Below are 14,036 nucleotides of genomic sequence, written 5' to 3'. Positions count from 1 at the left end.
AATAAAATTCCATGTCACTTGCACAAAAACAAGGACATCGTTCTAAATTATTTCTGGAAAATGGATCAAAATTCCACTATATGATTGAATGCTACGGACGCGCCGACAATGTTGAAATGGCTTTGAACTTGTATGACGGTGCTAGAATTGAGAGATGGCTTTTGTTTATTTGCTAATTTGGTGTTCCTGCTCAAACTGCAACCTACTTCAATGATGCCCAGAAGCAAGCTACCAAGGATTGATACGTTAGATGGAAATTGTCTCTAATAAAAAACAATTGTGTACTGCATACTTCATTTGATAAATTTATTCATTTTTTTATTTGTAAATATTCGTAGTTTATTATTGGATTGCTCTTAGTTTACTAACAACAAATTTATTTTTTAGTAAATTAGAATAAACTAATAGTAAATTTTTGTTGAGTAATTAATAGTAAACAAAGTGAAACTAGTTTCATACATATTTTATAATAGTGATAGTAAACTTAATAAAATAGTATATTATAGCTTTATAATTCCGAAACTTAGATTTTAAGCCAATCCTACATGAAATGATTGAAAGCATAGTAGACCATTAGTAAATCGTTAGTGAACTTATAATAAAATAGATATTTAGTAAATCGTTAGTAATCTGTTAGTGAACTGAAACCGTATTAAACTAATAGTAAACTTATTTCTATTGCAAAATAAAAGTAATAAAATCAAAACTAATTTAGTACATTTTTTTACAATACCGTTGGTAAATTGATAGTAAATTAAATATTTTATAATTTGAAAATAAAAATAGTAAATTAGTTGAAACTAATTCAGTAATAAAGTTGAAACTAATTCAGTATATTTTTTATACTATTGTTGGTAAACTGATAGTAAATTAAGTAATAATTCATTTTAATATTTTATGATTTAAAAATAAAAAATAGCAATTTATTTTTTACGTAAACTGTTAGTAGACCCTTAGTAAACTGTTAGTGAACTAATAGGTTAATCAAAGTGTCTTGATAGATTACCAAATGTCAATTACAACTAGTAAACAATTACTACCGTTCTTAGTATATTTTATAAAAATTTATTAAAAAATTATTATCCGGTTACCAAATAGTTACCAATATTTTTTATAAAGAAAAATACATATAGTTTAGTACAAGTTCACTAACAGTTTACTAAACAACTACTGAAATTTATAAAAATTAAAATAGTAAATCAAATTATGTAAGGATATTTTTACTATTTGTTAATAGAATTTTAAGTGTTTACTAACAGGTTATCCAATGAAAAATAATAGATATCCCAAAATTCACCAATTTGGTATCGATATACTATAAAAATATGTGTACTATTGAGATACCCAAGGTTTCCAATAAAATTCACTAATAAATTTTCTAATATTCACAGATAATAAAACAATTTAAATCAGGATAGTATTACTTTACGTTTGTTAATAGGTTACTAAAGGTTTATTAAATTGTTACCAAATATTTTTACTGATAGGTTACAATTTCAACTATTAGGTAACCCAAAAGAAACCAATAAATATCCCTAAAGTTTTCTAATAGATTTCTAAAAGATAACCAATAAAACTTAGTTTACATCCCTTTAACATTGCTATAAGTTTACTAATAGATTGTTCAAAGTGTCTTAATGGATTATCAAATGTCAATTACAACCAGTAGACAATTATTACCGTTGTTAGTATATTATATAAAAGTTTAATAAAAATTTACTATTTGGTTACCAAATAGTTACCAATAAAGTTTTATAAAGAAAAATAAAAAGTTTATTGAAAGTTCACTAACAGTTTACTAAACAACTACTGAATTTATAAAAATTAAAATAGTAAATCAAATAGTAAATTCATTTTTTAGTGAACTAAAATTAAATTAATAGTACACTGAGAATAAATTTATTTTTATTAAATTAATAGTAAACTAAAAGTTAACCTAAAATATTTTAGTGTGGCTGAATTTTCAAAAGCCAATGATATTAAAAGCTAATGGCTATGATATAAAAGTGCTGCATAAAATCTAAACATTTTCAAGGATGACATGAGCACTGCCACATCAAATTAAGGAAATAATGAAACACCTCGACGCCATACAACCTGCCCCTTGTTGCTGGATATTTTTCCAGTGGATACTGATGATATTCTCTTGTACATCATGATTCATGATATGACTTAGATGCATCATTTTTCACTATGCTAACAGACTTCAATAATTATATATGAGACATTTCAACCAATATATAAAATAAAGGGAATGGTGAAACTAAAAACAGATCATAAGGCAACCAACGCCAACCAACAACTTTAAAAAGAAAAAACACAAGCCTATGTTCCTCTTCGGCATTTTATCAAACACCTGGCAAGCACCTTTCATTCTCCCATATTTTGCATTGTTGTTGTAAGGACAAGTTTGTTTCAACATCACCTATCTCATGGAACACACTGGATATGAACATGTTGAAAGTAAATCAGTCACCAATCAATCACTTTTGGTTAAAATAATTCAAAATCTAAATTTAGTTTAATTAGGACTATGTCATTAATTACTATTATCAAAATTGATTTCAGCTCAATTTTAAATCATGATTAAAATTGAAAGTTAACACAATTGTTATTAATCAAACTCACCGAAATCGTTTGATAAACCCATGATGTCGTGATTCTTCGCTTTTTATCCAATTTTTTGATTAATTACCCCTTTTTTGTTGAAACTCGATCTGCCGATGCTCTGTTTTGTAATTCCAGAAACGGTAGAAATCAACAATTCTCGCGATGATCAATCAAAAACAACAATTTATATGAGGAGTTGGTGACGATCCAGAAGAATGAAACAATTTCAATCCCCAATAGCATGATTGTTCCAGCAAATAAGCATAGAAACGCGATGATCGCAAATATAAGGTGTAATAATTTTGAATTTTGTAACAAACAGTATCTTTCAACTTAAAAAGTATATTCATGTAATTTGAAAAAGTCAAACCGTAAATTTTAACTAATCTTAGTCAACTGATGTTATTGAGAATATTTAGCCTTTTTATATGTATTTGTCTAAAAATCCCATTAAATAAGCCATTGGATTGTTCCTGGAACTGCAGGAAGCTACTTAACATTAGAAACATTGTTAAACCTTTCTTTGATTATAAGCTGGGAAATGGGAAGAGCTTCCCGTTTTGGTTTGACCCTTGGTTGAATGGTACTTCTGTTGTAAACAGGTTTCCTGACATTGATATTAAGAATTCTGAAATCCTCAAGTCAGCTCGTGTTAGAGATCTTTGGAAGAATAATCATTGGAACTTACCAGATCCAATCGATGATTGCACTCAAACTGGGTGGAACTACATCAGAGATAACTTCTCTATGAATGAAAACAATGCTAACTTGATTAAGTGGAAGGCTCATAACAGTTGTGAATTTACCATTAACAGCCTGTGGAAAAAGTTACAGACTGACAGAGATATGGTTCCCTGGTATCATTAGGTTTGGTTCTCAAGTAATATTCCAAGACACTCATTCGTAGTGTGGTTAGCTATATTGAATAGACTAAATACTAGGGATAACCTTTGCAAGTGGAAGGTGATTAATATGGTGAATATTGATCTGAGTTGGCGTAGAGAAGTGAGCAGATTATGCAGATTAACTAAAGGGAAATCCGGTAGAGCAAAGAGAAGAAAACTTTTCTTTTGTGCAACAGTGTATCAGATTTGGTGCGCCGGAAATGATTATATTTTCAACGACAAACCGGTGAACAATGAGCATGTTTTCCACAAGATTAAGGATGCAGTTTGGGTTAGAAGTAGGATCTATAATTAGTTTTTGCTGTTTTTTTCTATAGTATCCTGTTATAATCCATTATTTGGATAGCCGTTTTTGGCTTAGAAGTAAAATTGCTCCCTTTTTGGTGATTGACCATAAAAATAAAAATTTATAAAAAAATAAAAATTTACATCGTGGCTGAAATTTTAAAAACATTTTGTTTGCCTAAAACTGTTACATCATAAATACTGGGCCTAATTATTTAAAAATTCCATACCTTTAATTTTTTTGAGAAAATTACGTGAAATCACCCAAAATGTCAATTGTTTATGTTAGTGACCCAGCTTTTTTTTTTTAGCAGAAATCTCTCAATTTTTGATAAAAGTTTACATGCCTACCTTTTAATGATTGCTTTTCCTATTTTATCCTTAAGGTATACTTACCTATTGTGTTCCTATTACATACAATTATTTCCCTCTCTACTAGTTCATGCGGCACCGCACCTGCTCATGCATTGTTCTTTTTTAAATGAATTGTTCATGCATTATCCTTTTTTTATGGATTACTCATGCGTTACTATTGGCTGTTATTAGAATTGATAATTAACTCAAATATTAATTAGTCCTCCATGCATTATCTGCTCATTCGTTAACTTTAATTTAATCTTTCTTAATTCCTTCTTTAATAGTGTTGTCTTTTCTTTTGAAAGTATTATAAATTATAAATAGAAGTCACAGATCTATTATTTTTTATTTAATTCTCCTTTCTATTATTTTTCAATTAAATAAATTTATTTATACATTATAAACAATATTTATTTTAATATATAATAATAATTTATAAATTTTGTTTAAACAAATTTATACATTATTTATGGCCAGATATGTGGTAGTCTAACCCACTATGATTAGTGTGAACTTAAATAAATATAATGTCAATATGAAGTAAATAATTTAAATTAAATTTTTTTATTAAATTGATTATAAATTTAAATTCGATCTAGTTTAATTAAATTAATGTGAAATTTGGTGAAATTTATCGTTTCAGCCTATATGTAGAGCTAAGTGTATATGTAATAAAAGAAGGCGCATAAAATGAATTGTCTTTACTGATTATATATTACAATTTCTAGGTTTTAAATTTTGTTAATTGTATGATGTTTATTTTATTTATTGATTATATGTTTGTATTTGTGATTCTATTTTGAAATTTGGTATAATATACAAATTAAATATCTTTTTTAAGTGAAATATATTTGAAAGTTTATAAAATTGAAGATCAATCTGATGTGAACCTATATCAACGGAACTATCTTAATTCAATTTTCAATAAAATTTATTTTACTGTTCTTACAATCTCAACTGGCATTTTATATAAAGAAAATTTTGAAATTTAGTGTAATATACAAATTGAATCTCTTTTTAAGTGAAGTGTATTTGACCGTCTATAAAACCAAAAATCAACCTAATGTGAACCTGATATGAACCTATATCAACTGAACTAAGTTAATTCAATATTTAATAAAATTTATGTTGCTGCTCTTTACAATCTTATCTAATATTTTATATAAAGAGAATTTTGAAATTTAGTATAATATACAAATTGAATATCTTTTAAGTAAAATATATTTAGCAGTTAATAAAACTCAAATCAACCTAATGTGAACCTGATATTAACCTATATTAACAGAACTAACTTAATTCAATATTTAATAAAATTTATGTTGTTACTCTTTACAATCTTATCTAATATTTTATATAAAGAGAATTTTGAGATTTAGTGTAATATACAAATTGAATCTCTTTTAAGTAAAATATATTTAACAGTCTACAAAACTCAAAATCGACCTGATATGAACCTGATATGAACCTATATCAACTGAACTACCTTAATAATTTTACTATAATAATTATTTTTATCATTATAGTAATTTTTTATAATTTATACTATTAAAAATAGACTAATAGTAAATTGAAAGTAAATTATCTAAGATTTTTCGCGGTGATTGTGTAAAATTAATGTCAACCCAATGTCGACTCAATGTCAACCCAATGTCGACTCAATGTCAACTTAATGTAAACCTAATGCAAACTAAATGTCAATCCGAAGTAAATTTTTTAGTAAATTATTATAATTTTAAAAATTAACTTATTTTTTATTATATTAGTAAAATTATTTTTAAAACAAATTTGTACCATCAAAAATAAACTAATAGTATATTGAAAATAAATTTTCAAGTTTTTTCACGGTGGTTTACGTAAATTTAATGTAAATTCAATGCCAATTCAATGTAAACCTAATGTCAACTCAATGTAAACTAAATGTCAATCCGAAGTAATTTTTTTATTAAATTGTAATAACTTTAAAAACTAACTTAATATCAACTCAAAATAAACTTAATATGCGTAAACTAATCTAAATTGAACTCTTAGTAAACTGATTATAAATTTAAAATTAAGTTATTTTAATCAAAGTAATTTTGTTAATAGTATTTTTTAAATATTTTTTGCAATGGTGATGTGAACTTAATATAAACTCAAAATAAATTTAATGAAATAGACTTAATGTCAACTCAATGTAAACTAATTTAAAATAGATTTTAAATTTAAATTTAAATTGTTTTAATCAAATTAATTTATTGACAATAATTTTTTTAATATTTTCCACGGTGGTCGGGTGGACTTAATATAAACTTAAAATAAATTCAATATAAACTCATTGTAAAGTAATCTAAAGTATATAAAATATAAATTAACTTATTTTTTTATTGTCTTAATTAATATAATTTTTTTAATAACTTACACTATCAAAAATAAATTTATAATAAAAAAATAAACTAATAGTAAATTAACTAATATTATCTAAAGTTTTTCTGAATGGTTTGTGTAAATTTTAAAATGATAATTATTTGTAAAATTCTAGTAAAAAACGATTGTTAACTTTAGTTCAATTATGAAAAAATGTTACAGTGTCTTGTTATTTCATCACCATCTATTTTAACAAAAATGGCCACTATGGTATGCTCCAATATCAAATTAACAAAACCTATCAAATCGAAATAGTAAGATAAACTAATTATGCATTCATAAAATTTATTGGGTCAGTTAAAGGATGTATGGAGAGAACCAAATAAATAATTGTATCGGTATAGAATCCTACACAACCAACCAAAGTTAATTACCTTCATTTTGTTTCTCTGCAACAAAACCATTTTATTCAATTACATTTGACCTCACCTGATTCTTTTCTTATCGATACATTTCTTATTCTTCTTCTATCTGTACTAACTAGATCTGTGATTTCTTTCTCCAATCGTCGGAGCTCCGGTGGTCGGTGGCCATATCTCCGTCGGAATAAATTCTGATTCATTATTTTCAGCTTTAATGGCAACAACTTAATGGAGGTAGAAGATGAAGAATGATTGTATTTGCTTATAGGGTTATAACTGTCCTATTTTCTCCTATTTTGGGTTATGAGGGATTTGTAAAAACGTTTTAATTTTTTTGAGAGATTTTTGCACAAAATAAATTTGTGGGTCACTAACATAAGATAGACCCTCTTTTGAGGGATTTATGAAAAAAACCCAATTTTTTTTGCGTTAAGTAATTGGGCCTAAATACTATAATGTTCAAACAAATATTGTCTAAAAAAACAAAAAACGTTCAAACAAATAAAAGCAATAATGTGCACCCGAACCCCACTGGGGATGGACTGCCTCACAAAACTAAATTTGCAGGTTCAATAATATTAGTCATAAAGGTGAATTCTTTCCATTGTCATTTTATAAAAGAATTCCTATCATTCATCCATGACTATCGTCTTTATTGTCCTTCACTCATTGTTAGTATTTTCCCACATGTGCTTCAGTCGGCCACCATCGTTTTATAAATTAAACATGATTTTTTTATTTTTTACTATATCTATTGTAATTTTTATATATAATTTTTAAATATTAATTTTTTAATTTTAAAAATCCACCAAAATTCCACAAAAGAAGATTGTGGGTCATTTATAAATCTGTATTTTTGATATATTTTATTTAATATTAATATTAAACATGAAGGCTTGATTTTTTTAGCTTTGGATAGTATAAAAATGCTTAATTTCTTAAAAAACCCCTACCTTGCATTTTTTTTCGTTTATACCCTGACCTTGTAAAAACACCATTTGTACCCAATTTTGAGTTTTTATTTTTCATCTCTACCCAAAAGCATTAAATTGTACTCTTTTTATTTGAAAAAAAGTTTAAAACAATCCTTCATTTTTAACTTATATACGAATTAGATATTAATGTTATTAATAGTACAAAAATACCATCTTTATCAAAAAATTAAAAATAATAATAATTTTTTTAAAATTTTTTAAAAAATATTTCGAATTTTTTTTTATTTTTTTAATTTTTTTAAAAATATTTCCGACAAAAAAATTAAAAATAATAATAATTTTTTTTAATTTTTTTATTATTTTATCAAATTAAAAAAAATTAATTAATTATTTGGATGTATTTGATTATTTTTTAAGTTTATGGATTTATTTGTATATTTTAAAATAGAAAAAAGTATATTTTAAACTCTTTTCCAAATGAAAAAAGTACAATTTAATGCTTTTGGGTAGAGATGAAACATAAAAACCCAAAATTGGGTACAAATGGTGTTTTTACAAGGTCAGGGTATAAACGAAGAAAAAGTGCAAGGTGGGGTTTTTTTAAGGAATTAAGCCTATAAAAAATGCCCATAAGTGATGTTATTTTAAAGGCCAAATATCGTAAAAAGATCAAACCTTTCACAAAAATTTTATAAAAGTCTCGACCTTTCAATTTTGTCGATTTTGGCCAAAAACATATTATTTGGTTTCAATTGTGGCCAACTCTCAATTTGATTTCAATTTTACCTATGTGTCACCTACGTGGCATGCACATATATTGAAAACTCAAAAATTTTGTGAAACCAAATAATCTATTTTTGGCCAAATCGACAAAATTGAAAGATCAAAACTTTTGTGAAACCAAATAATCTATTTTTGGCCAAAATCGACAAAATTGCAAAGTCGGGACTTTTGTGAAACTTTTGTGAAAGGTTTGGCCTTTTTACGACATTTGGCCTATTTTAAAACTATGATCTAAGTACTAATCTAAAATAGAAGAAACCAAATTAAAAAAAAAAGAACAGTTAATTAAACAAAATAGTTATTGTACTTTACGCAATTATATTTAATACGACATATATGTATTAAATCCGAGAAGTTATCTCAAATATGAATTTATTAAGGACTTAATTGTAATAAAATATAACAAAATCGATTTTAAATATTAATCAATAAATTATAAATTCATATATGTATAATACATACACATAATAATCAGATTTTTAAATACATATAAAATTATTTTTTGAAAAATATAAATTTAATTCTAAAAACAAATATTCATATTTAATAATTAACTTTATTTAAATATATTATTATTTTTAATCAATTATATTTCACCCATGTAACAAATTAGTTTTATTTAAACATATCATTATATCTTTTATTATATATTTTTATTTAATAATTAATATATTTTCAAATAAGAATTTTTTTTTTTACTTTGATAAAGATAAATATTTTACATATTTTTAAAGGGATTATTTTCCAAATATCTGTTTTGGTTAAAGTATTTACACCATTTTGACCCATCTTTTCCTCTTATCCTACATTACTTAATAAGTTAACTTATTTACCAAAAATACCCATTATATAAAGAAGTCTTATCTTATTTTAGGTTAAATTTTTACATCACCGCCTTTTTTTCTCTTTTCTCTCTCTTCTTCTCTCTTCTTTTCTTTTTCTTTTCTTCTTTTTTTCATTTGATGTTCAGTTTATCTCCTCCGATTACTTTTTCGTTCGTCTTTTCTGTTCGTCTTTCTGGTCGCGCTTCCGTTCGTCTACTTCCGATGGATTTTTCGTCATTTCCGGTCGTTTTTCCATTTGTCTTTTCCGTTCGCGGTAGCCCGTTCGTCTCCTCCGTTCGCGCTATGAATTTCTCGACTCGTTTTTAGATTTGTGTAATTTTTTAGGTTTTTTGTAATGATTTAAATATTTTGTAAATAAATTATTGTAGATGTATACTTTTTTGTTTATAAAATTGTTCTATTATTCATATAATTATTTATTTTGTCTTCTCTTATTCATAGGTTTATTTATTGCTACTGATTTTGTAAAGAAAAAATTAATTTATGGTGCATTTGTAGTAATTTTATAATATTTATGTTTTAGTGTATTTTTTGTATATTTATAGTGTATTTCTGCCCTTTTTTTAGTACATTTATGGTGCATTTACAGTGTTTATGGTGTATTTGCAGTGTTTATAGTGTATTTGCAGTGTTTATGATGTATTTGCAGTGTTTTATGGTGTAAACCATAAAAAACACTATAAAATGCAATAAATACACTACTTATATACACTATATATACATTACTTATACACTATATATACACTACTGTTACACTATAAAAAATTAAAAAAAATCCAGAAAAAAATCTATAAAAAATAAAAATTGACACTATATATACACTAATCTTACACTATATAAAAAAATTGTTGGTCGGTTCGGTCGGTTCGGTCGACCGAATCAAAGACCGAAATTGGAAACCGAAAAAAGGTATATTTTTGAAATTAAAAAAATAAAAAGGTATTTTTCGTAAATAAAAAAAAGTAAAAAACAAAAATCAAAACTTAACAAGTAAAAGTGTAAATAAATTACCAAAACATGTATTTCAGAAAATTACCACATTTTTAAAAGGCCTAATGTCTTAAAAAAGTCTGACCTTTCATCCCTTTTTCAATCCTACCCTCACGTTGCAAATCAGTCAATTTTACCCTATTTTGTATTTTTTTTTCATTTCAATTGTACCTTAAAGCATAAATTTGACCTTTTTTTATTGGCAAAAATTCTCTAAATTGATCTTTTTTGCATTTAAATTAACTTTTTATATTAAATTGACCATTTTTGAAGAATTTTTTTGAATTTTGTCAAATAAATAAAGGTCAATTTTATGCTTCAGGGTACAATTGAAATGAAAAAATGGAAAATGCAGTAATATTGATAAATTTTCAACGTCATGGTAGGATTGAAAAGGGGATGAAAGGTCGGGGGTTTTTAAGGCATTAAGCCTTTTTAAAACGTGATCATTTATACTTATATTTTATTGATAAAATTTTAAAGAAAATACTAATTTATAATATTAAAATTAAAAAATCTGATCCAACCCAGTTGAATCGGTTGAACTATAAACTCCCAACAAAACCGGTTTCCATTTCGGTCCGGTTTTCAAAACATTGATATATAGATATTCAAAAACGTTACAAGACTCCATATCATTCAAAACTTATCTCTGTCACATGGATTCCATTGTTCTTGGGCTCTTTACCTTTCTTCTGTTTTTGTACTATCTAATGCGCAAATTAAGAGCTCCTACCCTACAAGCACCCCAGCCACGGGGCGCATGGCCAATAATTGGTCACCTGCAAGTAATATCAGCTGGATCCAATGGTCTTCCTCACTTAAACTTAGCAAATCTAGCTGATAAGTACGGTCCAATCTTCACCTTAAGGATAGGAATACGCAATGTTTTGGTCGTTAGTAATTCAGAGATTACTAAGGAAATATTTACTACCAATGACTCGAGTGTAATCTTTCGTCCAGCCCTAGTATCAGCAAAACTAATGGGTTATAACTACGCTTTTTTTCCGTTCACTCCGGCCGGTACTTCATATTGGCGCGAAACGCGCAAGATTTCCAACTCGGAACTTCTCTCGAATCAACGCCTTGAGCTTCGCAAGCATATTCGAAACCAAGAAATTGAATTTTCCATTAAAGCACTGTACCAATCATGGAAAGGTGGCAGAAAGATTGTTGAGATGAAGCAATGGTTCTCCGACTTAAATATGAATGCACTTCTAAGGATGATTATCGGTGAGAAATACTTCGGCGGAGGCGGTGATGAGAGCGAAGGACGGCGGTTCCAAGCAGGAGTAACAGTGCTGTTTCAATATTTGGGTACACTTGTTCTGAGGGACGCTGTTCCATATCTTGGATGGATGGACATTGGTGGACATGAGAAGATTATGAAGAGGACTTTTAAGGAATTGGATGATGTTCTTGAGAAATGGCTCCAACAGCACAAGCAGAAGGGGAACTTATTAGGTGAGACTACAGACGAGAACGATTTCATGGACGCGATGATTTCAATTCTTGATGGAAAATGTATCGAAGGATATGATGCCGACACCATCAACAAAGCTACATGTTTGGTAAGCCTACTTTTTATCTTTCACAAAACAGTAATTACGAGTGTTTGGATATTGAAATATTATCTATTTTTTTATCATTTTTGCATGAATGATATGACACAACCGTATGTTGAGTTGAATAACTATTCTGGGTTATTGACATAAATAGTATCAAATCTTTAAACCTTGTATCAAAATGGTATCAAAACTTTAATTTGTATTTTTTCGGTACCCGACTTTTTATCATTTGTTTCATATTGGTTTTTTTTTTTACAAATTTCGGTTATTTTTAATGATTGGAAGAAGCGAAAGAGAAGGGCTGAACCACCAAATTATGGTATGTGTCATGTGATATGGCATCTGATGAGGTAAAAATAAATTAAAACATATTCACGTCATTAAAAATGGCATGAATTTGTAAAGAAAAAAAAACAATCTGAAACAAGTGATAGAAAGTTGGATACTAAAAAGATACAAATTAAAGATTTAGTATCATTTTAATACAAGATCCAAAGATTTGGTATCATTTATGTCAATAACCCTAATAGTCCAATGTAAAATTCTGGCAAGGAGCTTTTCTTTTGTAACGGACTCATTTATAAACGAAATGAACGGACCAAAACACATTTGGTTTAGATACAATTATTCCAATCTGTAAAATTAACATTTAAATTTTTTACAGGGATAGATAAAATAACACATCAAAGTTATAAGTATATACTTGTAAATTTGAATCAAAGTTATAAGTAAATATCTGTAAATATCATGAATCAAAGTTATAACTGTATATTTGTAAATATGAACCACTGTATAACATTGCATGCAGAGTATGATTGCGGGCAATGAAACAGTTACAGTTGCATTAACGTGGGCACTATCACTACTGCTAAATAACCAACAAGTACTCAAAAAGGCGCAAGAAGAACTGGAAAAATATGTGGGAAAAGAAAGACTAGTGAACGATACAGACATACACAACCTCGTATATCTGCAAGCAATCGTTAAAGAAACCCTAAGGCTACACCCACCAGCAATAATACCAGGACCCCGCCAATTCACTCAAGACTGCACGATCAGCGGCTACCATGTCCCCAAAGGCACTTGGCTGATGATCAATCTTTGGAAGATACATAGAGACCCTAATGTATGGCCCGTACCAATGGACTTCAAACCGGAAAGATTTCTTACGAGTCATAAGGACATTGATGTTAGGGGTCATAACTTTGAATTGCTTCCGTTTGGTGGTGGAAGAAGAGCGTGTCCTGCGATTTCTTTCGGGCTTCAAATGATGCATTTAACATTGGCTAATTTATTGCATGCTTTTGAAATTTCTAGCCCCACAAATGCTCCGGTTGATATGTCTGCTGGCGTCGGTTTAACTAATATGAAAACTACGCCTCTCGAAGTTCTTATCTCGCCACGCCTGCCTCCTTACTGCTACGAATAATCGCAGATAACTATTTTCTAGTTCTATTTACTGTCGAAAGAAGTTGTATTTGAGTTAGTCAATGTCTGTTATAAACAGACCTAGTCTTTTGGATTTATGAAGGCTGTGTTGCTTATATTTCAGTGACTTGGTAGGATATGATTAGTATTCTCATTCGTACAAGTTCTTGGAATAAAGAAATTCTTGAGATATCAGTTCTTTTACTCTTTGTTTAATTGTTTGTGCAGTTGCTCAATAAACAATATTTTCATGTGTTTGCAAAATATACAATTAATAAGAACAAATAAACGTAAATATATGAGCTATAAGGAGTTTTGGAATTTCAATAAATTTTCTAATATTTTAGAATTTTAAATATTTATTTTTATTTTAAAATTAGAGTTATCGACTAAAAATATGATCAGTCAGTACTGATCCCAACATCAAAAATCAAAAATAAAAGGCATGAAAATTAGACATAGCGCCGTCTTTTACTAAAATATTTTACTCAGTGTAAACTAATTAAAGTATTATTGAACATAAACCGAAAATAAAAACAAAACTATGGTTTTATTGAAAATAATC

General features: G+C 27.4%; 1 protein-coding gene across 1 annotated transcript; it reads left to right on the top strand.

Moving 5' to 3' along the window:
- Positions 1-11,126: 11,126 nt before the first annotated feature.
- LOC126654835 (cytochrome P450 CYP82D47-like) lies at positions 11,127-13,675 on the top strand. The gene is made up of 2 exons (XM_050348828.1): positions 11,127-12,046; positions 12,852-13,675. Exons 1-2 carry the CDS (start codon positions 11,135-11,137, stop codon positions 13,470-13,472), a joined length of 1,533 nt encoding a protein of 510 aa, XP_050204785.1. The 5' UTR covers positions 11,127-11,134; the 3' UTR covers positions 13,473-13,675.
- Positions 13,676-14,036: the final 361 nt, after the last annotated feature.

Source organism: Mercurialis annua, linkage group LG7 (assembly GCF_937616625.2).
Source record: "Mercurialis annua linkage group LG7, ddMerAnnu1.2, whole genome shotgun sequence".
Lineage (NCBI taxonomy): Eukaryota > Viridiplantae > Streptophyta > Magnoliopsida > Malpighiales > Euphorbiaceae > Mercurialis > Mercurialis annua.
The sequence above is the reverse complement of the archived record's forward strand: the minus strand, read 5'-3'. Positions and strand labels throughout refer to the sequence as shown.

Coding starts and splice junctions, on each gene's coding strand:
- LOC126654835 (XM_050348828.1), top strand. CDS start 11,135: ATGGATTCCATTGTTCTTGGGCTCTTTACCTTTCTTCTGTTTTTGTAC. Junction 12,047..12,851: donor TCAACAAAGCTACATGTTTG/GTAAGCCTACTT, acceptor CATTGCATGCAG/AGTATGATTGCGGGCAATGA.